The sequence below is a fragment of the Notechis scutatus genome, chromosome 2 (genome assembly GCF_049901735.1).
Source record: "Notechis scutatus isolate UNSWTSFEM ecotype Mainland chromosome 2, rNotScu1.2, whole genome shotgun sequence".
NCBI lineage: Eukaryota > Metazoa > Chordata > Lepidosauria > Squamata > Elapidae > Notechis > Notechis scutatus.
The window spans coordinates 149,030,189-149,057,069 of record NC_142010.1 but is presented as its reverse complement, the minus strand read 5'-3'; the positions used below and the strand labels follow the sequence as shown (position 1 = coordinate 149,057,069).

Sequence of the window (26,881 nt, the reverse complement as noted above, 5' to 3'; positions counted from 1 at the left end):
TGCAGGTGGTTGTGTGAACCACAGGAAGAGAAAGGTGCATTAGATATGTTAAGTGCCTTGAATTATTTGTAAAAATAATAAAGGCAGGATAAAAATAAATAAATAATTGGTCCTTAAAATATCTCTGGAACTCAGGATTCTATTCTGATAGGCGCATGAATAAGAACATCAAAGCCAATATGTATACAGTTTTAAGAGACTGGTCTAGCTATATCCTGCTCCAAAGTGGATTTCCATATAAGTGGATGCTTAAATTTGGGTTTCTGTGGAAAGCAGCGTATAGGATCTGATGGCATATGAGAAAAGCGGAAGAAAGAAAATATTACCACTACCAAATTGCCATGATTCATTTCAGAGATACACACAGAGAAAAATAATTGAATTATTCTGAAACAGCCCAAGCTTCTGTAATAACAAATAACTTTTGCATGAATGTGCACTATTGGATTTGCAATTCTTCTAGGACAGAGACCTGTGTCCTGTAAAAGGACCAACCATTGTGAGAATGTCTCTAGATTCCAAGCCAACAAGATAGAATGGGTGGAAGAAAGTTTTCTTTGAGTAAAAGAAGATTGTGGTAGAAAAGATTCAAAAAGCTGATCAGATATCTCTTTCCTTCCTGCCCACCTGCAAGATACCATCCTAAGAAAGGAAACAAATGGGGTGTGTGTGCATTGGGCTCTCAAACTGCCATATCTGCACAAGCGTGTCCTCCCATCCCTTTCTGCACTCGAAGCCCACAGGACGAAATGTTCAGGGGCAGAGATTACCAGCTTCATGTCAAGTTTGGCATCTGGGCTACAGAGGAAATGCTTCCGACCATGAAGCCATGTATCAGGGTTCCGGCAGTTACTCCAATTAAATCATGAGCCTTGGGCATTTTGTATACAGGTTTTATAGTTGACACCATGTCAATGATAATAATTTAAACTTTCTTTGGCAAACCTCTGGAGAAAGGAGTCATCTCAAAATCCATAGTAGAAGGCATTTGTGGGTGTGAAAGGGGAATTTATGATGAGAGTGAAATGAAAGCAAAAATGAGGATCACTGATAGCCTGTTCAAGTTATTTCCCATGCAATGGTGGACTGTGACCAGAGAGGCCGAGGTTCACCTCCATTCTCAACCATGGAAGCTTACTAGGGCTATGACACATCATGGTATTTTGGGTGGTATGCCAGGCCTCCAGATTTTTGTTGTGTGAGAGGGGCCTACCCTCGTGCGGCCTCTGGAGCCTCCCAAAAGCACACAAGAATGAGGTGTGCTTTCCTGCTGTTTTTTGGAGGCCGCAAGTTCACACAAGAGCATTTTCCAAAGTTTCCAGCTTTGTGTGCCTGGGAGCTGCCTTGCAGAGACATTTAGAAAAATACATACTATTATGTAAGGGTTTATTCATTTATTAAATAATCAATTTAAATATTTTAAGTTATTTAATGCATTATTCTGTTATGAATTGTTCCTTTTTGCTCCAGGGTGTGTGTGAGATATGTGAGGGGGTATGAGTGGTGTGTGTGTGAGGGGGGGAAGAGAGAGAGAGTAACAAAGAGAAATAGACAGAAAGAGAAAGAGAGAGAGAGAGACAGAAAGGGAAAGGGAAAGAGAGAGAGACAGAAAGATAGACAGAAAGAGAAAGAGATAGAAAGAGACAGAAAGAGAAAGAGAGAGAAAGAGAAGGAGAGTCAGAGAGAGAGAGAGAGAGGGAGGGAGGGAGGGAGGGAGGGAAGTAGTACAGGATATTACTGTAACAAATAAAGAATAACTTACACAGAAATCTACTTTTGGCTGAAGTGAGACCATAGTCCCCTCAAAGGACTGTAGCAACTGCCAAGCCATCTTTTTTTCCTTTTCTTTTTAAACATCTCACAGTAGAACCCACAGGCTCCCTGCTGAGCATTGCTTCAGCCAGCCATGCCCACCACCTTCATGATGTTTAACTTTCTGGGAAGTTAAAATGGAAACAGCGCTTTTTCTGTCGGTGATGAATATTTTTATTTCTTTTTAGGGGGGAAAGAGGAACCAATTGGGGCAGGGCAGGGAAAGACGATAGGTTTTAGATTCTCCAATACGGAAATAACTCACAGCTTTTTTCATCCTGCCAGGGTGAATACTTATATAGTGGCATTTCCCCCCTATTTGCAGAAATAACAGTAGCATTGGGTAGAGAAAATACAATTTAAAAAAAATTAAATCTTCCTTTCTCAGCATCACTGCAGCGATAAAATGGGAGCTTCTACCTTGAATCACAAGATAGGAGGATTTTTTTCATCTTTGCATGCTGAGCACAGAATTAACCTCACTAAATACAAAGGACCTAGCCTTAGAAGCCACAGTAAACATTTGGGAAATGAAAGACAATTATGGGGATTAATACGTTCATATGAATGAGAGGGAAATCTAAATCTAATTCCTGAGCCTCGTGGGAATAAATTGTCATGTCTTATACTAAACACATAAAATACAATGAACAATACAGTAACTGGATTTAATTTTTGCCTGCATTAAACCAAGTATTTCAAAGTAGTTCTTATAAGGTTGCTTCAAGAAAGCAAAATGGCCTTATAACTGTCAAGCCTAAGGGGGAAAAAACCCTCCATTTTTCATAGAACAGGGAAGCTATCACGCCCTCTGTGGAAAAAGCTTGTTTGGTTCCATCTCTTACCTCTTTGAGATTTTCATAATTTGGGCAGGAAATAGCCAGGGCATCCCGGAACATTTCAGTGACTGCACGATACACAAATTCATACTGTTCCTGACAAGAAAAGATGTGACACAGATGTGTGAGAAACCTATAGTTTGTAAACTATAAGCTTATATACCGTAGTTTGTTCATGCAGGTAGGCCTATTGTATCTAGGCTGCAAACTAGGCAACCATTAAATGACAGCAAGAAAACACCAAAAAGGCTAGCTCTTTGCTGCCCTCTAGGAAGGAGGTGGATTTGTGTACAGATAGTCCTCCACTTAACAACCACAATGGAGCCCAACATTTTCATTGCAAAGCAAGACAGTTGTTAAGTGATTTTTTGCCCCATGATCTTTTTTGTCACAGTTGTAAAGTGAATCATGAAGTTGTTAAGTGAATCTGGCTTCCTCCATTGACTTTGCTTGTCAGAAGCCAGCTGGGAAGGTCACAAAATGTGATCACATGACCCCAGTACAACTATCACAAGTCATGAATGCGTGCCAGTTGTCCAGCTCCCGAATTTTGATCATTTATTTATTTATTTATTTGATTTGATTTGTCAATTGTTTACAAGATAATAAGTATATGTGTATACATAGTTATGAATACATGAAATGGGTACATATAAGAAAAATAAAAGAAAATAAAAGAAACAATAGGACAGGGACGGTAGGCACGTTGGTGCGCTTATGCACGCCCCTAGAGACCTCTTAGGAAAGGGGTGAGGTCAATAGTAGACAGTCTAAGGTTAAAGTTTTTGGGGTTTGGGGAAGAAACTACAGAGTCGGGTAGAGTATTCCAGACATTGATCACTCTGTTGCTGAAGTCGTATTTCCTGCAATCAAGTTTGGTGTGGTTAACCTTGAGTTTGTATCTATTGTGTGCTCTTGTGTTGTTATGGTTGAAGCTGAAGTATTCATTGACAGGAAGGACATTGCAATGTATGATTTTATATACCATACTTAAATCAGACCGAGGACTATGTAATTCAAGGTTTTCTAATTCTAGAATTTCAAGTCTGGTGGCATAAGGTATTCTACAACGAGTAGAGGAGTGGAGAACTCTTCTTGTGAAATATTTCTGGACTTTCTCAATTGTGCTAATATCAGATACGTAATGTGGGTTCCAGACTGATGAGCTGTATTCGAGTATTGGTCTAGCAAATGTTTTGTATGCTCTAGTTAGTAGTGTGATATTACCAGAGAAAAAGCTATGTAGGATTAGGTTAACAACTCTTAATGCCTTTTTGGCTATGTAGTTGCAGTGGGCTCTAGCACTTAGATCATTAGAGATGAGTATTCCAAGGTCCTTTACAGAGCTTGGATCATCAACAAGATCTTGACTATTCAGCTTGTATTTTATTTTCTGATTTTTTTTGCCAATATGTAAGACAGAGCATTTATTTGTTGAGATTTGAAGTTGCCATTTGTTTGACCATTCTGATACATAGTCAAGATCTTTTTGAAGGGTAGCAGTATTGTCTGTGGTATTGAACAGCTTTACATCATCAGCGAGAAGAACGCAGTTGCTCTTAATATGATCACAGAGGTCATTTATGTAGAGTATGAAGAGAGTTGGTCCTAGAACACTGCCTTGGGGGACACCACTGTTGACAGGTACAGAATTTGATAGGACACTCCCAATTTTGACCATTTGTTGTCTGTTTGACAGGAATGCTTCTATCCAGTTATGCAGTTGTCCAGAGATACCATAGGATTTTATTTTTAGGAGTAGTTTGTCGTGTACCACTGAATCAAAGGCTTTACAGAAGTCTATTGCCCTGATCGAGTTGTGTCGTCCATATGTTTTTGCAGTGTAAGAGTTGCAGATTACAGGATAGTTTTTTTCTGAAACCAAATTGTTTATTGGAAAGTAGGTTGTTAGTCTCTAAGTGGAGGATGATGGATTGGTTAATAATTGATTCCATGACTTTACAGGTGACGCAGCATAAAGAGATTGGTCTGTAATTTTCAACTAGACTGGAGTCTCCCTTTTTGAAGATGGGGATGACCCTGGCTTGTGACCATAGTTTTGGCAAGGAGCTGGTCCTGAAAGATTTTTCAAAGATTATGCTTAGAGGTTTAGCTAAGGCAGTGGATAGCTTTTTTAAGAAGTAGGCACATATTCCATCCGGTCCAATAGATAGAGATGGTTTTAGATTGCGTAGTGCTTTTTCAACATTGTCTTCTGTAAAATCGATATGTATTAGATCATTATAGTTATCTGTGGTTCGACTAGGAAATACTGGGCATGATCCATTGCTGTTTACAAATACTGAGCCGAAGAATGTGTTAAAGATGTTGGCTTTAATGGTGTCGTCGTTGCAGTCTTTACCATTAGGTCCTATCAGGGGTGGGATGGACCTTGAGTCTTTTAGTTTGTTGTTTACAAAATTGTAAAAAGCACGGGTGGAATTGGTGCTTAGAAGGTTTTCCTCTTGTTTAATGTGATAATTGGTGCATTTGGTCTTTATCTGGTGGCATAAATTTTTGTATCGGCTTTTGAAATTGGCAACGTGACCAGATTTGTTTTTCCGCCAGAGTGATCTCTTTTTGGATTGAAGTTTCCTTATTGTTATGGGTAATCTGTTTTTTTGTTTTGTTTTGGGAGTTGTTGTTGGTACATATATTTTGATGACTCTTTTGACTTCAAGTAAAAATATGTTGTAATGGTCTTCAACAGTATTGCATCCAATGAATAGAGATTGCCAATCAAGGGATGAGAGATCGTTGTTTATAAGATCATAGTTGCCTTTTTTGAAGTTATAATTGGGGATTACGTCATTGTGGTGATTTTTGTGTGGGCGTATGTTGAGACAAAAGTCTATCATATTGTGGTCACTGCTGGAAAAGGGTTCTATAGTTTGTATTCCATAAATTAAATTCAAACTATTGCAGAAGATGAGATCGAGGCAGTTGTTTAGTCTAGTGTTGGTTACTAGTTGTTCCAGTCCCAGATTTGTAATAGCATTGTAGAAGGTTGCGTGTATGGTTTCAGTTGTACATTCATTTAGGGTCCAGTCAATATGAGGTAGATTGAAGTCACCAAGAAAGATAAAAGCATGTGGGCAGGATGCTGCCCATGTTAGTAGTGTATTTAGTTTGTTTACATGTTCGATGTTATAATCAGGTGCTCTGTAACATAGTAAGAATCGAATTGTGATATTTAAGGATAGTTCACAGATGATGGTCTCAGGAAGAGCAAGCTCCTGGGTAACTTGGATATTTTTTAGATGTAAGGACTTTTTATAGAAGATAGCAACACCACCTCCTCTACGAATTTCACGATCTGATCGGTAAACATGATAGTCTCTTACTGTGGTAATGGAGTCAGGGAGAGATGCATTGAGCCATGTTTCACAGACAAATATAATGTCGAATTTAGTCATATTTAGTAGGAGGAAAAATTCAGGTATTTTATTCGCGAGGCTTCGTGCATTGAGTAGCTTGTATTTAAGGCCAGCAGTAGTTGGAATTGAGGTAGTTAGGGGCGTGCGTGCCTAGTCTTGGGTGATGGTGGATTGGTTGAGGTAGGGTTGTGGTTGAAGGTTAAAGCTGAGTTGCGGGTTGTGTGACTTACTTTTGATACAGTCAGCATGGTAGTCAATGTACAGGTCCTTCTCTCCATTGTCTAGACGTTTTTTGAGTTCAGTGCGGAGTACACGGGAGCGGGCACGTTGCTGTATGGTTAGGTCAGGGCGACAACGGAGGTTCTTATGGTTGGTGTTGGTTTTGGTGAGTGAATTTATAGTGTAAATGAATTTACCTTTGCTTGATTCATTTTTGCAAATGACTCTGCAGAGGCATGGGGCCACAGAGCCGTCTCTGTTTTTGAGCTCTCAGCCAATGCGGGAAATGTCAAGTATTTCATCAGCGGAGATGGTTGATGCTTGATAATCACTGATGATGTTTCGGACAGTTGTGATGTCATCATTATCATTGTCATGTGACCATTATCATTATCATGTGACCATTGGGATGCTGCAATGTTCATAAGTGTGAAAACCAATCATAAGTCACTTTTTTCAGTGCTATTGTAACATTGAACAGCCATTAAATAAATGGTTGTTAGTCAAGGACTACCTGTAGTTGTAGACCTACATGCAAACAAGTACTGTATTTGGTAGCAATTCTCAGTGGCTCCCTTTGAGTTTTGTCAGGCATAGTAAAACAGGCATAGGTTGAAAGCAGGGAAAAAACTGAACCCGAAGGCAGTATTAGCTTCCATCCGCTGGTGTTTCTAAGAATACCCTTATAATTTCTCTTATTATTTTAATAAATATATACAGTATGTTACCATGCAATTTCCCTTAGAAGGGGCATTCTTCAAGTTTCTCACTCCATAAGCTACAGCTTCCTATTGGGAAATGTGGACTATTTTATACTATCTTATACTTTCAAGCCTATCACCGGGCATTTATTTTAGCTCTTTATTATAATTATTGGTTGCAATAAAGGATTTTCAGAATTCAACTTTTCTTTAGACTCAGGTAAAATGTAATTATTTCATTCCGCTGAGATCTTAATGTATTGGGAAGTGTGTTTTTTCAGAGATTAGTTTAATACCTGCATGATATTCCCTAAGCTAATCTGTTCTTCCCAGCTATGGCAGACATACCCTTTGTCTCCTGAATCACAGAATAACAGAGTTGGAAGGGACCTTGTAGGCCATCTGGTCAAGTCAGCTTCTATATAGGTAAGAAAAGAGCCGTCCTGGTATTTTGCCTCACTCAAATATCTTGAGTTGACTATGGGAACTCACCTGGGTCTGGACAATAGCTGGCCTCTGCTTCCTCATTTCTAGGACTATATCAAAAATGCTGAAGTATGGAGAAATCCTCTGAAAAAGAATGAAAAACTGACAAATGAAGATACATTCTTTTTTTCTCACTCTTTTTTTCTCAACATATTATTTTATATATAGATTTATGCATAATTTTTTTAAAAAATGCCTAACACTTAATAACTGGATGTTTTAAATTATAAAAGGCTAGTACATTAAAGTATAAGAACAAGAGGAATCTGTTCAGCAGAAGAAAATCCATGCCAAACAAAACCAAATCTTGCATGGATTAACTACCACTCTACCTCAAGATTTAGGAGAATAATTACATTTTCAAAGACTACCTGGAACATCACCAGAAAGGGATCTGGATCTCAACCGTGCCATATCAAACAGATGTTATCAGCATATATGTATGCATACACTAATCTATTTTACTATTTCCTTTAGTTATAATTCTCTTTGAGCTGTGAGGGGTATGAGTATTCCAGACATTGACACTCTATTGCTGAAGTCATATTTCCTGCAATCAAGTTTGGTGCGGTTAACATTGAGTTTGTATCTATTGTGTGCTCTTGTGTTGTTATGGTTGAAGCTGAAATATTCATTGACAGGTAGGACATTGCAATGTATGATTTTATATACCATGCTTAAATCAGACCGAAGACGGCGTAATTCAAGGTTTTCTAGTTCTAGAATTTCAAGTCTGGTGGCATAAGGTATTCTACAACGAGTAGAGGAGTGGAGAACTCTTCTTGTGAAATATTTCTGGACTTTCTCAATTGTGCTAATATCAGATATGTAATGTGGGTTCCAGACTGATGAACTGTATTTGAGTATTGGTCTAGCAAATGTTTTGTATGCTCTGGTTAGTAGTGTGATATTACCAGAGAAAAAGCTACGTAGGATTAGGTTAACAACTCTTAATGCCTTTTTGGCTATGTAGTTGCAGTGGGCTCTAGCACTCAGATCATTAGAGGTGAGTATTCCAAGGTCCTTTACAGAGCTTGGGTCATCAACAAGTTCTTGACTATTCAGCTTGTATTTTATTTTCTGATTTTTTTGCCAATATGTAAGACAGAGCATTTATTTGTTGAGATTTGAAGTTGCCATTTGTTTGACCATTCTGATACATAGTCGAGAGGACTTTCCAACAGATCTTCCTGCTACTGCCAGATTTTGAGTAGATATTTAATTTTGATGGCTTCCCTCTCCTACATGGCTAAGCGCGCTATGCAGAAATGTGCCTTATGTGACTAATTGCCATCAATGCCTATGATCTCTTCTGAGGGAAAATGTACACTGAATAAATTGTGGCAACCTGGAATGTCTCATTGCTTGGAAGTGTATGCACATAGCAATATTAAAGGGCTATATGTGCAGGTGCTTCAGACATACAGTATGCATTGCTGAATATCTTTTCTTCCTCATCATATGTGATACCTTAATATTTTTGCAACTGTCTCAGGTTTTTCCAAGCCGATGTTCTCCCAGTAAATTATATACTATAATTCCATAGTAGTAGATAGTAGGAATCTCATTGCCCAAGGTAACTGGGAGGCTCTATGTTATATTAGTATAGACACAGGCCAGAAATAAATATAAAAAGCCACACGCACAAAGTCAGTTTCAGTTCACCAAGAAACCAACTTCTTTATTTTTGGGGAGGATGAGTTTGCTTAGTGGGGTCCAAGTACCTCTTTAAGCAGCAGCTGTCGTACATAATCCAATGTACAGATCACACCTGTCCGACCGCAGCCAGCACTATAAAGAAAGGAAGAGGAGAAGGAAATAGTGAGAAAGGATCTAAAACAACTTCCCATGGAATCTTGCAAATATGATTGGACAGATTCTACAATGCAACAATGAATGTTTATTAGATATTTATCCAATATTTCTGGAATTCTTTGCAGTCTGCCTAGATCTTCTCCCTAAATGAGGGCATAGGATTCTTTTGCAATTTAAGGTGGAATTTTTATCTGCAATTAATTTAGAGTTACTGTGTTGAGATGTTGATACCACTGAAGGGAGTGTGTTGGAATTTTTGACAATTTTTGCCTCATTTGTTTTAGATTTGATTGTTTTAGATTTAAAGTCAATCTGCTTTACTGCTTGCTGTCAGTTGCCTCCCCTTGGCCACCTCACTATTTACCCATATCTTCTCATAATTTAAGGTTGACATAATTCCCCACTACTGACTGTATAGTACTATCTTTTAGAAAATCCAACCATTATAATGACAAACAAATAGTAATGCCAATTATATCTCTTGAATGGCTAAAGAAGAGCTGAGTGATGTTATGAGAATGCTGTAAGACTTGACTACTGAAAAAAAACCATTCAAGGCATCCTAATATATAATTCATGGAATAGAACAACTCGCCATGGGGCAAATCACCGCAGGGCCATTTCAATCATTCAATTTAATTATTTAAAATAATTGAAAAATATTTTAACTTTTATCATTCACATTTCATTTTGTCCCTCCTTTGCCATCTTTCTTTAATTATCCTGTTCCACTATTTTAATGATATTAGTGTAACTCTTGTCCTGCAATGAGTTGTCCTGCAGTGAGTAGCCCATGGTGAGTTGTCCTGTGGCGATTTGGCCACAGCAAGTTGTCCTAGGCTAGGAGATGTTGACATATCTCCTTCTATCATGGTATGTGAGAATGACCTTGACAAACAGGAGAAGAGCTACATGGAACAACTGTCATATAAATTATATCTCACAGAAGGAGGGGGGGTCTTGGAAAGTGTTTCAGAAGGGACTCTCCCAATCAATCAATCAATCAATCAATTTTTACTATGATCCCAGAACAGCAATGGTATTCCCACACCCCCGCCCCGGTTTTCTGGAAAATAAAAAGAGGGGGAAATGAAGGGAGAGAAATAGTAAAAGGAGAGGAGAAATTCTTTTAGTCCTGCAAGATTCTGTAAATGCATGATTCTCCAAAGTGGTCAAGATCAATTCTCAAGGGTTGATGGGACAATCAAATATTATTATGTAAACAAAAATGTGAAATCACAAATGCCAGTGTGTTTTAGCTGCTGTACTGTTGGCCTTCCTACTCAATGTCCTACTCCCAAAAGCTTAGGATGTTGTAATGTATTAGCATAGTCTATGTGCAGATCCAAGCAATATGGCCTTTTGTATTTGGCAGATGGAAATTCTGTCAATACGCAGATTTTCTAACTGACATTCAAGAGTTTTTGGTATGGCATGCCATATGCTGATAACCACAGGCATTATTCACATTTTAATTATTGATAGTGTTATTAAAGTAGTATGACTAAATTAGTATAGTATAATAAATGTTTGGGAGTCGATGAACAATCTGAAACTTCATGAAGGGGTTAAGGAGACTTTGGGAACCCACATGTTAATATAAATAGGAACTCATAATTGTGCTTCTTGTCTAGATTACCTTGAAGGGCTCACATCTTCAGTGCAAAAATTATTCATTCATTCATTCATTCATTCATTCATTCATTCATTCATTCTACAAAAAGCTTGTTTCCTCATATTCAATCGTTACGTTTACTAGTAAATCAGCAATGCGGTCTTTCTACAGGGTCTTGCCACCAAATCCTCCCCTACCTGCAGTGCACACAGATGGGTACGGTGTCCTCACCCTGCTTAAATCTCACTTGCTCAATCATGTTGAGGAAGTAACCATAAGTATCAGGGATGCCTCTGTCTGGCCAAGCCACATATTGGAAATTGGAAATCACCCGTTCTTCCTGAGATAAGAAAAGTAATCCCTTATATTATAAATCAACGAGGAAACACCACATTTAACATTTTAATGTAATAAAATAGTACAGAAGCACATATCAGGTTCACAAACATATCAAATCTCACAAATACAGTACAACCACTAAACTATTGAATTGGAATTCTAGAAAGACCTCTTTACAACTGGGGTTTGCAACCCATAAGCTTTAACCTGCCCTCAAATAGCAGCCTTGCCTCCCACGAAGCTCCCCCTTAAAAAAAAATGTATTAAAAATATTAAACACAACAACTGTATAGTATAATGCCATCTTGCGAGGTCAAAGGAGCCAGTGGAAGTGCAAATGACATTTGTCAGTGTTTTCTTTATCTGTGCGTTTGTTTGAACAAATTAGCAGGTTTGTCTTCCTTGACAAGAGTGTGTGTTTGGCTAGGATTTGTATGAATGACTACAAGTGAAAGTGTGTGTGTGTGTGTGTGTTTCTCTCAACATCACATTTTTCTTTTGTGCAGTGCAAACAACTAATCTCAAACTCTGGAGAGATTCAAGAAACGAATTGGATCTGAATCTGTAAAATACAAAGCTCACCTGCTGAAATGCCAGGGTAAGTACCCGCAAAATGACATCTGGGTTGAGTTCCTGCTCTTTGACCTAAGGCAGAGAAAAGAAAACAGGATCAAAATCCTCATGATGTTTGAATTTTGAGATTCTCCCATGAGCCATGGTGGCGTAGTAGTTAGAGTGCAGTACTGCAGGCTACTTCTGCTGACTGCTGGCTGCCTGCAATTTGGCAGTTCAACTCTCACCAAGCTCAAGGTTGACTCAGCCTTCCATCCTTCCGAGGTGGGTAAAATGAGGACCCAGATTGTTGGGGGCAATAGGCTGACTCTGTAAACCGCTTAGAGAGGGTTGTAAAGCACTGTAAAGCAGTATATAAGTCTTAGTGATATTTCTATTCCCTCATTTATAGGGTTGCAAACATCCAAATAAACCCTAGAGAGGAAAGAGTTGAGAGTTTAAAAAAAAATTCTTTTGCTGCCATTTAATGGGAGTAGATTTCCGACAGCATTTGAGATTTCTGCAGCCCAGATTGAATAACTCCAGTCAATTATGCTTAAGCATAGATACAACAGTGAAAGATCTGTAAGGAAGTTATGTAACAAGACAATTGATCCTCTGCTCAACAGTAGCACGTATGTCATTCAGTTCACCAAGAAATGGATGGTCATAAATTAACTTAGGTCTGGAAAGTATTGCGTCACTTACTCTACAATGGCAATTGGTAGTTCAATGCATTTAAAGAGCAGTAGGGAAGGGAAACCTGAATCAGGGGTGGGTTTAATAACAGCTTTTATCTAAATAGGCCTGGCTTTAAATTTAAAAGCAGACTTGTCAAAGCCCCATGTAATGGATCTCCTTTCTGCTGTGGGTCATAGCAACAGGCTGCTATGGACTGAACTTCTGTTTTACAGTTTAAGTTTCCTACAATGCCCTGGGAGTGAGAGTAATTAAATAGTTAATAGTAATTTGAATAGTTAGTGGTAGTTTGAAGATTCAGCCCTCAACCATGACTGGACTCAACATAGATATTAGTAAGCCCTGCCAAGCATGCATCTCCTGTTTTGGAGGTTGTTCAAGGTATTCTCAATACCCAACTTTGGGTATTATTAGACTTCTTGTAAATGCTCTAAATTCAGCCTTGAAACTCCAATGAGCAGACCAGGAATGACCATCTTTTTTAATGACCTACCTGAGAACTTCTATCTGGCTGTCTAAATGCTGGACTGGCTTGATCTAATTTCTTTCACTCTTAATTACATTTCCAGAATTTCTGAACGAGAAACCTCGATCCTTAATCAAGCTGTGGTGAGCGGTGCAGATGTCTCTGCTAGACTTAGAAGCAACAGAGCTTGCTATGGCTTGAATTCCTCCTCCTCACATTGCTTGCTGCCTGCCCAGATATAATCATCTCACCTGTGCCACAGAGAAGGGTCCAAAATGCAAGGCTTCCTCTGCAGAAGGCCAGTAACGTTCACACTTTTTCTGATTTTTTTTTTAAAAGAAAGAAAGGAGGTTAGCTAAAATTCCGACATTATTTTCCCCATCAAGCCACAAGCCTGAAGGGAAGCAGAAGGAAGCTTCCCTGCTTCCCAATACTGTTCCTCTGTTACTAGCTCTTACCTTGCCCATTTCTACTTCCCGGCAAGCCATGACAATCACCTGCAAAGAGAGACATTGTCAAAAACCGCCTTTCTAATTTATGATAACCAGCATGTAGAGCAGGGTCGGATGCTACAGGTCCAGTCCTATAGAACCAGTAGCTCTGAAGAGCAGCAGACACAGAACCGGTTTGCTGCAATGACCTTTTGCTTGTTTGTTTGGCCCACTCACCCACCTGAGCTCTTGGCTGTCCTTTATATCCTGCTTTTTCAACCTCACCTGCTTTGCACGGTACAGCTGAGGTTGAAAAAGCAGGAAAGAAGAGGATTTTTAAATGCTGCATACCTGCGTGCAGTGTTTTCTGGGCAGCATTTTGCAAATGTTTTACACACACGCACAGCACGCGTCTGATGTGCGCACGCACAAACCACACTCTCACTGAACCGGTAGTAACACCGGTTGAATCCCACCCCTGATATAGAGGAAGGCAGGAGAACTCTCAGAGTGGAAGGATCCTTTCTGGAGCAATTCTCAAAGTTGATCAGATGATATTGGAAACAACACACGTTTTTACCTTATCTTACCATTCTCTCAGTGAAATAAAATTTTAAAAAATCTTTTTCATCAGAAACACCGGCACCAAGCCAGTTCTCTCTTTGGCAATTCTATACATTATAAGGGTTGTGGGCTTCTCAGAATACCTCAATCCCTTTTCCTTTTTTCCTATTTAAAATCCTGTGCTATTGGGTATGCAAACTTTTTCCTTGTGATTGGACACACAAGTAATTTGTGTGGCCAATAAAGAATTTCTATTCTATTCTATTCTATTCTATTCTATTCTATTCTATTCTATTCTATTCTATTCTATTCTATTCTATTCTATTCTACTCTCTTCTATTTTGGATGACTATATTGTTTCTCAATGGGTATTGAGAAATATATATTGTTTCTCAATGGGTATTTATAGCAGCAGTAATCCCCTCCTCACCCCCACCACCCTGGACACGTCTGCCATTTTTACCAGGACCCTGAGGGAAAAGTTATAACTTAGGCAATCCCGTTCTCCTTTCAGATTCTGCCTTGAGTTCAGTCACTGCCTCTGCAATCCCGTGTTACAACGTACCTTCACTTTGTATTGCCAAATCATACGCCAGAAATCAAGCACTGTATGGGCAAGAGGCCCCTGAGTAGCAATGTAACATCTCTTGTTGTCCACACCCTGTGAGGAGGACAAAATGGAAGGCGTCAGCTGCCCTTTAGATTTATTTATTTATTTTCAAAAACTCACTTTTGTCCTTTATTTGGGTCATTTAATTATTACCATGCAAATAGAGCCAATTAATGTATATTCATGTGAAAAATATGGAAATTGAATTGATTTCTTAAAAGGGCTTTACTTCTGTAGAAGTAGAATCCTTGTATAGATACCACTGTAGCAATTCACGGGGAATTTATTTATTTATTTATTATTTATTTATTTGTCAATCACTTACAAGATAATAGGAATAAGTATAAATACAGGAAATAAGTATGAATAAATGGGGACAATAGGACAGGGACGGTAGCGGGGTGGGATTCTACCAGTTCGCACCTATTCGCTAGAACTGGTTGTTAACATTCTAAGCAGTTCGGAGAACCGGTTGTTAGAAGAAATTACTGGCCTAATCCTGTAAGGAAGGCAGGAAGGAAACATTCTGGTGTTGCTTACAGAAACTGCCTCTCTGTTAACCTTTATTACATTCTTGGCAGGACTAGACTTCCTGTCTCAGGAATGTCTCTGGTGGTACTTTGCTTGTGTGGAGTGACCATTTAAAGTTACAATGGCACTGAAAAAAGTGACTTATGACCATTTTTCACACTTACGACTGTTGCAGCATCCCCACAGTCATGAGAGGCCAGGCAAGGAGATGTGTGCCTCGATGTGAATGATATTGAGTTGGCCACACCCAGCCAATAACATGACCACCAAGCCATGTTCACCCAGTCACATGACTACCAAGCCACACCCACCACCTAAGCCTTGCCCACAGAACCAGTTGTTAAAAATTTTGAATCCCCGGACGGTAGGCACGATTGTGCATTTATGCATGGCCCTTAAATGCAAATGTGTAACCATGTTTTCAAAATGACATTTTTCTGGACTGTATGAAGAGTCACTGACATTTTCTGATACAGTAGTTCTCATATTGAGTGGTAGTAGTGTGTATTAGCATACCACAAGAGAGCTGCCAGTGTATCTTGAAAAATAAAAGCATAGAAGCAAGACTAACATTAGAAGATGCTGCATGTTGTATCTCTGCCTGATATTGTGCTATTCTTGCCTCTTCTTGTTTGCCTCAAATGGAGGCATTCAGGAAGTGGGTATGGAAACCTTCCATAGTAAAGCCACAACAAAGCAATCATTATTAGAATGATTATTGATTAGCTTCCCTGGCTGACTGCCTGTTCTAGGCTCTTTCCTTCAGGTCACAGACTACACCCTAATCTTTGGTTCTTGCAGACACACTGCTGAAGATGCTCTCCCCAAATAAATTTTATAGGCTATAATAAGATCAACCAACTTGTGCTTTCAGTTTTAATCTTGAATGATGAGATACCAGTTGCCCAGCTCTGAGAAATCTGATAAATTTTGCTTTAGGGATCTGCTATTTAATGGCTGTAGAGTATCTGTTACCTGAATGAAACTGGCATTGATGTAATCTGCTTGGCATTCTTCTGCTAGTAAATTCACAACAACTCTGGTTTGGTCATCTGTAAGAGAAGCACAATTAGAACTTAGTGTCATGGAGAACAGTCACGGACCAGGACAGCAATGGAGAAAAGGGGTCTGGGAATAGATGAGAAAGATGGCTTCCTTCCTCAGGTTTAAAACACTGGATTAGTTATGTTAATCTTCCATGAACTAGGCAATGTGTAAATATCAACTGCCAGAACACCCAAGCCACATGGTTAATGCTGAGAGTTTGGGGAGTTGGTCCATGCATGCAGAAAGCACTCAGGTTGGAGGAGGCTACATTAATTGACACCATGTATTTTCAGTATAATTAAATGCACAACTATAAGCATCTGAGAGTATGTGCACAGAAGCCATGAAACATGCACCAAGACATTATGACATAAACTTCACCCTTATATACTTTATTCCTAACAGTGGACATAAGAATGAAAGTTGCAGAGTTTGTCTTATGCATCTATCATTTTTCGTCTAATATGGAAAACTATATCGTGGAAGTCTCCCTCCTCCCCCCCCCCAAAAAAGTTGATGTGGTGGCCACTGCTGAATCATTTAAGCCAGTGATCCCCAACCTTTTTTATGCCGCGGCCCGGTATCCCCAACCTTTTTTATGGCGCGGCCCGGTACCGGCATCAGCTGGGCGCCGCCATCTTGTTTTGATGAAAAAGTGCTTCCGGTGAGCTTTCTACCTGGAAAAGCTCACCGGAAGCACTTTTTCATCAAAACAAGATGGCGGCACCCAGCAAACCAGCGGCCCGGTAGGACTTGTTCCACGGACCAGTACCGGTCCGCGGACCGGTGGTTGGGGACCCCTGATTTAAGCCATTCCTTTTTTTAAAGAAATCAAAATGGCTAGGGATTCTAACACGCAGTTATGTCATCAAGGGTACTCCTGTGACAGTTGCTTCTCAGGCCACTGTGATATAGTAGTTCAGAGGTAGCACTTGACTGGAGAGCCATGGACATTCACTAGTAACTTTCAACCAGCCCTCTCTCTCATTCCTATTTACGTCATAGAGTTGTTACTGTGGGTGAAAACATAATCGGGAATATTATGTACATCACCTTGAATGGCTAGAGCAGGGTTGTCAAATTTGTGGCGTCACATTGTCCTAACGTAATATATCGCAACTTTCTTCCCCTTCACTAAACCGGGGGCCAGCATGTGACACATCTGGCCTGAGGGCCATGAGTTTGACACCTCCTGGTCTAGAGTAGTGTTTTTCAACCTTGGCAACTTTAAGATGGGTGGACTTCAACTCCCAGAATTCCCTAGCCAGCTTGCTCCCAAGAGTCTGGGAGTTGAAGTCCACCCATCTTAAAGTTGTCAATTTGCCACTGCTGTAGATGAAAGCCAGCTTATATAAATTACCAAATAACGAATTAAATAAATAACAATTCTGATTAATTCCATGCTTGATTCCTTGATGGGCTAATATATGTATATTTGTCTTCCTTTTTAGGTATATACTTTTTTTTAAAAGAGATACCAGGTCCCCAGTATTCCAAGTAAAATAGCAAAGTTGTGATGGGAAATGTAAAAATATTAGCGAGGGACAATATTTATTGCACTCATAACCATTGTGTCAGGATTCCAGCAATCGCTCTAATTAAATCATGATTCTCGAGCCAAACTTCAAAAAACTTCAAAGGATATATTAGAGGCGACATACTGGCACTGCCCTATATGAAGCCAACTCTGGCATACGTAATTTACAGTCACCTATGACTCTATTTCCCCCCTCCCACCTGGGTGTCTCATAAATCAGATTCTCCAATTGAGCATGTTCATGGGCTGGGTGTCATCATTCATGTTCTCCAATTAAATATATTCTCAGGCAAAACTCTGGTATTTTAGTTGCAATCTTTTAAAGGTAAGAGTTGGAATGTACTTTCGCTTTGCTGCACTACTCTTCCAGATTTCCTTCCCCCTCCCCCCCTTTTTTTGGCAACTACTAAAACAGGCATAGGAATGTTTTATGAGTTGACACATTGCTGCCAGTGGCAAACCTTCTATTGTGTTTTTCCTCCCAAGTTATCAGTAGATTTTTAGATAACCATGCTACTACACCTGATTATAGAGCTACAAAGCTCCTGATTGGTGGACCTAAGAATTCTTTTGTAGAGTTGTAATTGCAGGAATGTTCCAATCTCGGATAGCAAACCTCAGAATGTTTCCAAGCAAATACAACTCAGGCAAACAAAGTCACTAATCTAAAGGAGGATTAGAAAGAGGAAGTAAACATATGTTAGACTTTAACTAGAGATAATTAATTGTATGGATTACTGTGCAAAACAGTAACAAAAGTTAAGCAGTAACCAAAGTTATCCAATGATGGAGGATAATTAAAAATGTGTATAAATGCAAGACTAGACTCCAATAAAGATCATCATGATTCAGTTGTTCATGATAAAACAACTCGACTGCCTCGTCGTTACAACATTCTTTTACCACCCTGAAATGGACCCCAAAACTGCAGCTGCAAAATCAGTGAAGAGAGCACTAGGCCATTCTTTTGCTGGAAAAGAGCAGCTGTGTGTCAGTCAAATTGTCCCTGGGGTGGAGTGCTCCAAGCTGAAGAATAAGATAGACCAGGTAGAGCGATTGCTGAAAAGGCCGGATTAGTCCTCCAGGCTAGGGATGGAAACTGGCCTTGGGAAGGGAGACCTCCATTCTTTTTAAACTCACAGGGTAGGATGTCTTTGTAACGGTTCTTCTTGATATTCTCCTTGTTGCACCCAGCCTCGGTTGAAATGGCCTGCTGTTGCCGAAATGCTAAAGTTCGGGCCTTGATTTCCTGGCAAGAGAGATTAATTTTCATTTTATTTATTTCAGGTCATTCTGTTCTGCTTTTTAAACTTAATATCTAGCCTCCAAGGTAGAAAAAAAATAGAACACTATTGAAAGACCACACACACACACACACACACACATATGGATAGTATAATGGTTAGAATGCCATCTTTGATGCAGGAGACCAGGGTTCTGGCTGGTACCTACCTTACCATTAGGCATCCATGGGCAAAGGCCCCTGAACTTCTCCGGCCTACCTCAGAATATGAAACTGACACAAACTAGGAGTGTCATGCCGACTTGGACATTGTCCAGATTCAACAAGGCCCTCAACAGATATTGGAGAACAAAGACAATCTGAGGATATAATGTGGGCTACTAGAACAAATCATGCATGGACAAGACAGGAACTGGAACTGATGGAATCCTATTCAACAGCAGAAGTAGCAACCAATGAGAGAGGCTAAATGAAACATATGAGGGACCTATGGATGACAGAAGACCTGTGTTGAGGTAATTCCCCGTTAGGAGAATGAGCGCACACAGGGAGACGTAGTGAGAGTAGTGAAGAATAACACACACACAACATACAGCCATACTGTATAGTAAAATGTAGGTTTTTACTTCCAGTAAAACTGTTAAGCAAAGTCCAAACACAGTCCAAGTCATTCACGGTTAAAGCAGTCAGTTTTCAGTCCAGGGATAATCCAATAACAAAGTCCAGTATCAAAAACAGTTCAGTAACAGACTTACATCAAATCCAACTATGATCAGCAACAGTCAATAGGAACGGCAACACTCTCAGCAACAAGAGAACAGGACAACCCAGGTTTCTAGCTCCATCTTATGGCCATTTGAGGAACCACACCCAATTACAATTTTAGTATTCCCTTAAAGAGACAGTATTAAAACGTCTATCCTGGTTTATATATTTTCCAATCCAACTAACTGTTAGGTGACTTACATTCCTAACAACCTGTATCCACACTAACTGAGAAACAGCTAGTTACTTAACGCTTCAACTTAGTGAAGAGCAAGCTTCTACCACAACTGGAGATATGTCATTGCCATCTTCTCCATTGCAGGTGCTCCTCAACTTATAACCATTTATTTAGGGACCATTCAAAGTTACAACGGCACTGAAAAAAAATGACCTGTGATAGTTTTTTTTACACTTACAACCATTGCAGCTTCCACATGGTCACATGATCAGAATTCAGGCACTTGGCATGTATTTATGACCATTGCACTGTCCTGGGTCATGTGATCACCATTTGTAACCTTCCCATTGGCTTCCAACAAGCAAAATCAATGGGGGAATTCAGATTTGCTTAACAACTACACGATTCATTTAACAAGTACAGTGATTCACTTAACAACTGTGACAAAAAGGGTCATAAAATGGGGCAAAATTCACTTAACAACTGCCTGGCTTAGCAATGGAAATTTTGGGCTCAATTGTGGTCATATGCCAAAGACTACCTCTACAGAGCACAGCAACTGACATGAGGCATAAGATCATTTATAAATTAGCTACAATTGACTCTCGAGGCTGATTACCAAGGCTCAGCAGAGACGGTCCATCAGATAGTATGCTAGAAGATGCCAATAGGGTCCTCACAACAATCCCTACTATGACCGTAACACAAACCAATCATCTGATATACGCTACAGCCACTGTAATCCTGGAGATGCTTGGCTACACAATTTTTTTATTTATTTAGCATATGGTTTTTTGTTTTGTTTTGTTTTTTGCTATGGATTTTGAGAGCCAGGAAAGTCTACGCAATAGTCTGACTGCCCTCTGTTGCTACGGTAGTTCATTTAGTTCACGTTGTTGCACTATCCAGGGTGTACCACAAGAGGCAAACTAGCTACACATCCCAGCTACACAACCAAGAAGCAGTACAACCCTACCCTCCCACCCCACTTCCAGAAAAAGAGGTTAGAGGCTAAGACAAAACAAAAAAGCAGATTACCCATATCAATAAGAAAACTTCAATCCAAAAAGAGATCACTCTGGCGGAAAAACAAATCTGGTCACGTTGCCAATTTCAAAACCGATACAAAAATTTATGCCACCAGATAAAGACCGAATGCACCAATTATCACATTAAACAAGAGGAAAACCTTCTAAGCACCAATTCCACCGTGCTTTTTACAATTTTGTAAACAACAAACTAAAAGACTCAAGGTCCATCCCTCCCTTGATAGGACCTGATGGTAAAGACTGCAACGACGACACCATTAAAGCCAACCTCTTTAACACATTCTTCGGCTCAGTATTTGTAAACAGCAATGGATCATGCCCAGTATTTCCTAGCCATACCACAGATAACAACAATGATCTAATACATATCGATTTCACAGAAGACAATGTTAAAAAATCACTACGCAATCTAAAACCATCTCTATCTATTGGACCGGATGGAATATGTGCCTACTTCTTAAGAAAGCTATCCACTGCCATAGCCAAACCTCTAAGCATAATCTTTGAAAAATCTTTCAGGACCAGCTCCTTGCCTAACCTATGGTCACAAGCCACAGTCATCCCCATCTTCAAAAAGGGAGACCCAAGCCTAGTTGAAAATTACAGGCCAATCTCCTTATGCTGCGTCACCTGTAAAGTCATGGAATCAATTATTAACCAATCCATCATCCTCCACTTAGAGACAAACAACCTACTCTCCAATAAACAATTTGGTTTCAGAAAAAACTATCCTGTTATCTGCAACTCTTACACTGCAAAAACATATGGACGACACAACTCGACCAAGGCAAAGCAATAGACGCAATCTACATAGACTTCTGTAAAGCCTTTGATTCAGTGGTACACGACAAACTACTCCTAAAAATAAAATCCTATGGTATCTCTGGACAACTGAATAACTGGATAGAAGCATTCCTGTCAAACAGACAACAAATGGTCAAAATCGGGAGCGTCCTATCAAATCCAGTACCTGTCAATAGTGGTGTCCCCCAGGGCAGTGTTCTAGGACCAACTCTCTTCATACTCTACATAAACGACCTCTGTGATCATATTAAGAGCAATTGCGTTCTCTTCGCTGATGATGTAAAGCTGTTCAATACCACAGACAATACTGCTACCCTACAAAAGATCTTGACTATGTATCTGAATGGTCAAACAAATGGCAACTTCAAATCTCAACAAATAAATGCTCTGTCCTACATATTGGCAAAAAAATCAGAAAATAAAATACAAGCTGAATAGCCAAGATCTTGTTGATGACCCAAGCTCTGTAAAGGACCTTGGAATACTCACCTCTAATGATCTAAGTGCTAGAGCCCACTGCAACTACATAGCCAAAAAGGCATTAAGAGTTGTTAACCTAATCCTACGTAGCTTTTTCTCTGGTAATATCACACTACTAACCAGAGCATACAAAACATTTGCTAGACCAATACTCGAATACAGTTCATCAGTCTGGAACCCTCATTACGTATCTGATATTAACACAATTGAGAAAGTCCAGAAATATTTCACAAGAAGAGTTCTCCACTCTTCTACTCGTTGTAGAATACCTTATGCCACCAGACTTGAAATTCTAGAACTAGAAAACCTTGAATTACGCCGTCTTCGGTCTGACTTAAGCATGGTATATAAAATCATACATTGCAATGTCCTACCTGTCAATGAATACTTCAGATTCAACCATAACAACACAAGAGCACACAATAGATACAAACTCAAAGTAAACCGCACCAAACTTGATTGCAGGAAATACGACTTCAGCAATAGAGTGGTCAATGTCTGGAATACTCTACCCGACTCTGTAGTCTCTTCCCCAAACCCCAAAAACTTTAACCTTAGGTTCCGGTTTGTCGGCCTCACGAGCGGCAGGGATTTGCGAAGCTGCGCGATCCCTGCCGCGCTAGTCGTTTTTGGGGCTCCGACCCATACGGGTACGGAGCTAGGCTGCCCTGCAGGGGCAGCTGAAGGTAGGGGGATCCGGAGAAGGGACTGGGGTGTTGCAGACCCCTCCCTGGCCGGCAGAACCCCTTTTCCCAGGACGGTGCAGCGGCGGTCCGTAATGGCCGCCACAAAGAAGCTGGCAGCCGGGTAAGAATGCGCAGGAGGAAGTGGAGAAAGTGATTGAGAGGAGAAAGTTTTTCTTGGCTCCTAGGACTCTAAGACATATTTAATAAAATTCCTGAAAAGTATGACTTTCTGAATAATACCTGCCAGAAGAGGAAAAAGCGGCTGCTTGAAGGTGCTGAAAGGATAGCTTTCCCTCTTTCCTCCACGGAATAAATAACTGGATATTAAGAAACCTATTTTTTAGGTGGAAATTGGTTTTAAGCGATGAGTGGGAAGAGAGAGGATTAAAAAGAAAATATTTGTATGCTAAGATTTGTTGGAGCAGATGCCTTAAGGATTTGAAGACTAGAATATATTGTAATAAGATTTTAAACAGATTTGGACTTTCTTTCTCTTTGATTGATATTACCCCAGAAGGAGAAAGTGAGAACTCTGCCTTGGTTTGGACTGATTGATAACTTTGGGACTGTTTTATCTTTTTTATTTTCTTTTGAATATTCTGGTTGTTGTAAGAAGAAAGAAGGAGAAAAGAAAAGAAAAGATTTATAATGGCTCTTTCTGTTGAGGAACTAAGAAATGGTGTGGAAGAAGCTTTCCTTTTCTTAGAAATGGCGCTTACTAATTATCAACAAAAATTACAACAGATGAAGACAGCAGAGGAACAAGAAAGAAAGGAAGGAGCCATCTTTAATGAATCTTAGAATTTGATCCAGAAAAAGGAAGAGAGAAAGAAAAGAAAAGAAGAGAAAAGAAGAAAACTAAAGGATTTAAGGACTTAAGATCTAAAAAACATTTAAGAAAGGGAAAATAAAGTGCAAAACCAATATGATGATTGTAAACAAAGGGGAAAAGAAATACGACAGAGAAGGGAAGCCGGTAAGGCAGAGGCTAGAAGAAGGGGGTAGAAAGGTTTGTTGGGAAAAGAAAGAAAGGGAAAAGGTGGAGAAAAGCTACAATGTTTTGAAATTAAATGGAAAAAAGGAATTTTTATGGATAATGGATAAAGTATAATTTTTTTTTAAAAAAAAAGATTTTGCAAGGTACATAAGATGAGATGGTAGTATTGCAATGGTTTAAGAGTTGATAAGAGATTAAAATGTTAAAATGTTTAAAAATGATTGGTTTTAAAACTTAATAATAGGAGAGGTTTAGAATATTGTTTTAATTAAAGAGTTTAATAAAATTATGGTATTGATGTTATTATAAAATTTTTATTATAGTATTTCTTTTTAATATTTGGATTTATTCTCTAATTATGCACTTAATTGTGTTGGATGTATTAGTTAGATAGAATGTACCAAGCAAAATCTGATTGGGTATTAGATATTATTTTAAAGATTAATTTGATTAACTTAGGGGAGATAGAAAGGCATCATACTCTGATTAATGATTTCAGGAGAAACTGATTTTCTTTTTTTTTTCATAAGGGATGAGGCAAAGGGATGATAAAAAATGGACAAAAGATACAAATATAATGATTTAAACTAAGATGATTAATTAAGGTAGAATTAAGAAGTGTGAAATATGTGGAGAAGTTAATATAGAAGGCTTAGAATGGTAAATAAAATAAGTAATGATATGTAAGATGAGCATGAATATAATTGAAGTCCATGAAGAGAGAGACACCTGGGTCCAAGTTACTTTCCAAAAAGATATTTTTTTATGTTTTGTGTGTTGTGTGTATATGTCTTTTTGGGGGAGAATTGGTAAAAACTTGTAGAAATATAGAATGAGAATAATGGTAACTAAGTCAGAAAGAATCAGATGAAATAATAATAATGATATTGAATAAGAGTAAAGAGAAGTAAAGAGAAATTGAATAAGAGGTTTTGGTATATTATATGGAAATGGTTTAAAACAGAATCATAATTTATCTGACTTGTTAAATTTACAATGGAAAAAGGTTTAAACATGTAATGAATAATGATAATTTGTGTGTTTTAAAAATTAATAAAACTTGTTTAAAAAAAAAAAAAAAACTTTAACCTTAGACTGTCTACTATTGACCTCACCCCTTTCCTAAGAGGTCTGTAGGGGGCGTGCATAAGCGCACCAACGTGCCTACCATCCCTGTCCTATTGTTTCTCTTATTCTTTTATTTTTCTTATATGTACCCATTTCATGTATTCACAACTATGTATACACTTATACTTATTATCTTGTAAACAATTGGCAAATCAAATAAATAAATAAATAAATAAAGATCAAGGCAACATGGAGAGAGGTTAGCCAGTTGGTGGAATTACAGAAAAATGTGAAGATTAGGAAAAAGACTAAGAAACTGAAAAATACATTATCCTGACTCTATTTGAAGGCCTTAAGACTGCTAAACAAAGGCTCATGGCACTGGCTACCAGGGTATGGAGATACACTAGAGAAGCACAGGAGAAGAAGATCAATGCTGTGCTTTCCAAAGAACCATCCAATATGTACTCACAATTGCAATGCAATAACATAGTACCAGCAGAGCCACCAACAACAGAAACTGAATAACATTGAAAGAACCTATGGAAAAAGAGAAGATATATAACACCAGTGGAAAGTGGCTGCAGGACCTGACAGCAGATCACAGCAATCTCCCAGAATAGGAACCAGTTATCATCACAGAAGGAGACATCCAACATGAAGAGGTGGACAGCCACGATCGCCACCTACTGGCAAAAGAAACCAATAGCAGTGCATAAATGCCTAGCAGCACAGATGAACCAGCTGCTAGCAGTAGACACTCACCACTCTGGCTAACCCAGGGAAGAGCAGTGCTGACCATGAAAGACCCCCCCACAAAGGAATAGCACCAGCCATTAATTTACCTCCCAACAACATGGAAAGTCCTATCAAGCATTATAGTGAATGAGCTACAGACCATGTGGGCCAGTATATGAGCATCTCTCAAATAGGCATTGGAAACAACACCAGAAGCTCAAAACATCAGTTGCTTACGGTCTACAGAGACTAATCTGAGCACAGCCTGGAGTGGCTACAGGAAAGCCTATGACTCAATGCCACACACATGGAACTGTGAATGTCTGGTGCTATACAACAGGATACTAAGAACCTTTCTCTAGAATTCAATGGGACTGTGGAAGGAAACCTTAGAAGTTAACACAAGACACCCCACACAAGTGACTGTCAAGGTGATGCACTGTCTCTGCTGCATAGGCTTGAACCCCCTCAGCCAGATAATCCCTGGATATGGGTACAAGTTCAAGGGTTGAATTACCATCAGCATCTCCTCTACATGGATGGCATCAAGTTGTATGCAAAGAACAAATAAGAAATCAACTCGCTGATCCACCTGACATGGATCTACAGTGAGGCCATCAAGATATCATTTGGACTAGAGAAGTATAGCTGGACTGTAGTCAAGAAAGGGAAAGTAGTTAAGACTGATGGGATGGAACTACCAGAAGGTCACATAGCAGACATACAGACAAGTTACAAATATCTTGGTATCCTATTATCACATGGGAACCATGATGAGGAGGCAAGGAAGAGAGCAACATCCACCAAAGGATCAGACAAGTCCTGTGGAGGATACTTAAGAGTAGAACAAGTTCCATGCCATCAATATGCATCAGATACTCTGCCGGTACAGTGAGCTGGCCAAAGAAGGACTTGGAAACTTCTGATGTGAAGATCTGGAAGCTTCTCACAATGTATGGAGGTTTTCACCCCAAGTCCAACACCCAGAGTCTGTACTCCAGATGGAAAGAAGGTGGTCAGAGTGGTGGTGAGTTTCAAAGCCACCATCATGGGTGAAACCCAGAGCATCCATGAGTACATCAGTAAGATGGTATCAGAATATGAGTTTCTGAGAGAATGCCTGAGGTAGCAGCAGATGTGGGAGGAAGATCAAGCAGAGGAAGTGCCATTGCAAGACAAGACCCTGCATGGGATGCATCCTTGACACATAACTGAGATGGAAATCCTACCAAT

The 26,881-nt window shown here is 39.3% G+C and overlaps 1 protein-coding gene across 1 annotated transcript in view; it reads right to left on the bottom strand.

Annotated features, from left to right (window-relative positions):
- The window catches only part of PTPN18 (protein tyrosine phosphatase non-receptor type 18), a 50,920-nt gene that overhangs the window by 9,092 nt on the left and 14,947 nt on the right, over nucleotides 1-26,881 (bottom strand). The window contains exons 2-11 of the mRNA XM_026684152.2: nucleotides 18,781-18,889; nucleotides 16,032-16,108; nucleotides 14,481-14,576; nucleotides 13,379-13,417; nucleotides 13,172-13,240; nucleotides 11,786-11,848; nucleotides 11,062-11,204; nucleotides 9,159-9,225; nucleotides 7,441-7,518; nucleotides 2,658-2,747 (exon numbers count right to left, since the gene is read on the bottom strand). Of these exons, the coding sequence (XP_026539937.1) occupies nucleotides 2,658-2,747; nucleotides 7,441-7,518; nucleotides 9,159-9,225; nucleotides 11,062-11,204; nucleotides 11,786-11,848; nucleotides 13,172-13,240; nucleotides 13,379-13,417; nucleotides 14,481-14,576; nucleotides 16,032-16,108; nucleotides 18,781-18,889 (831 nt within the window). The remainder of the gene's footprint in view (nucleotides 1-2,657; nucleotides 2,748-7,440; nucleotides 7,519-9,158; nucleotides 9,226-11,061; nucleotides 11,205-11,785; nucleotides 11,849-13,171; nucleotides 13,241-13,378; nucleotides 13,418-14,480; nucleotides 14,577-16,031; nucleotides 16,109-18,780; nucleotides 18,890-26,881) is intronic.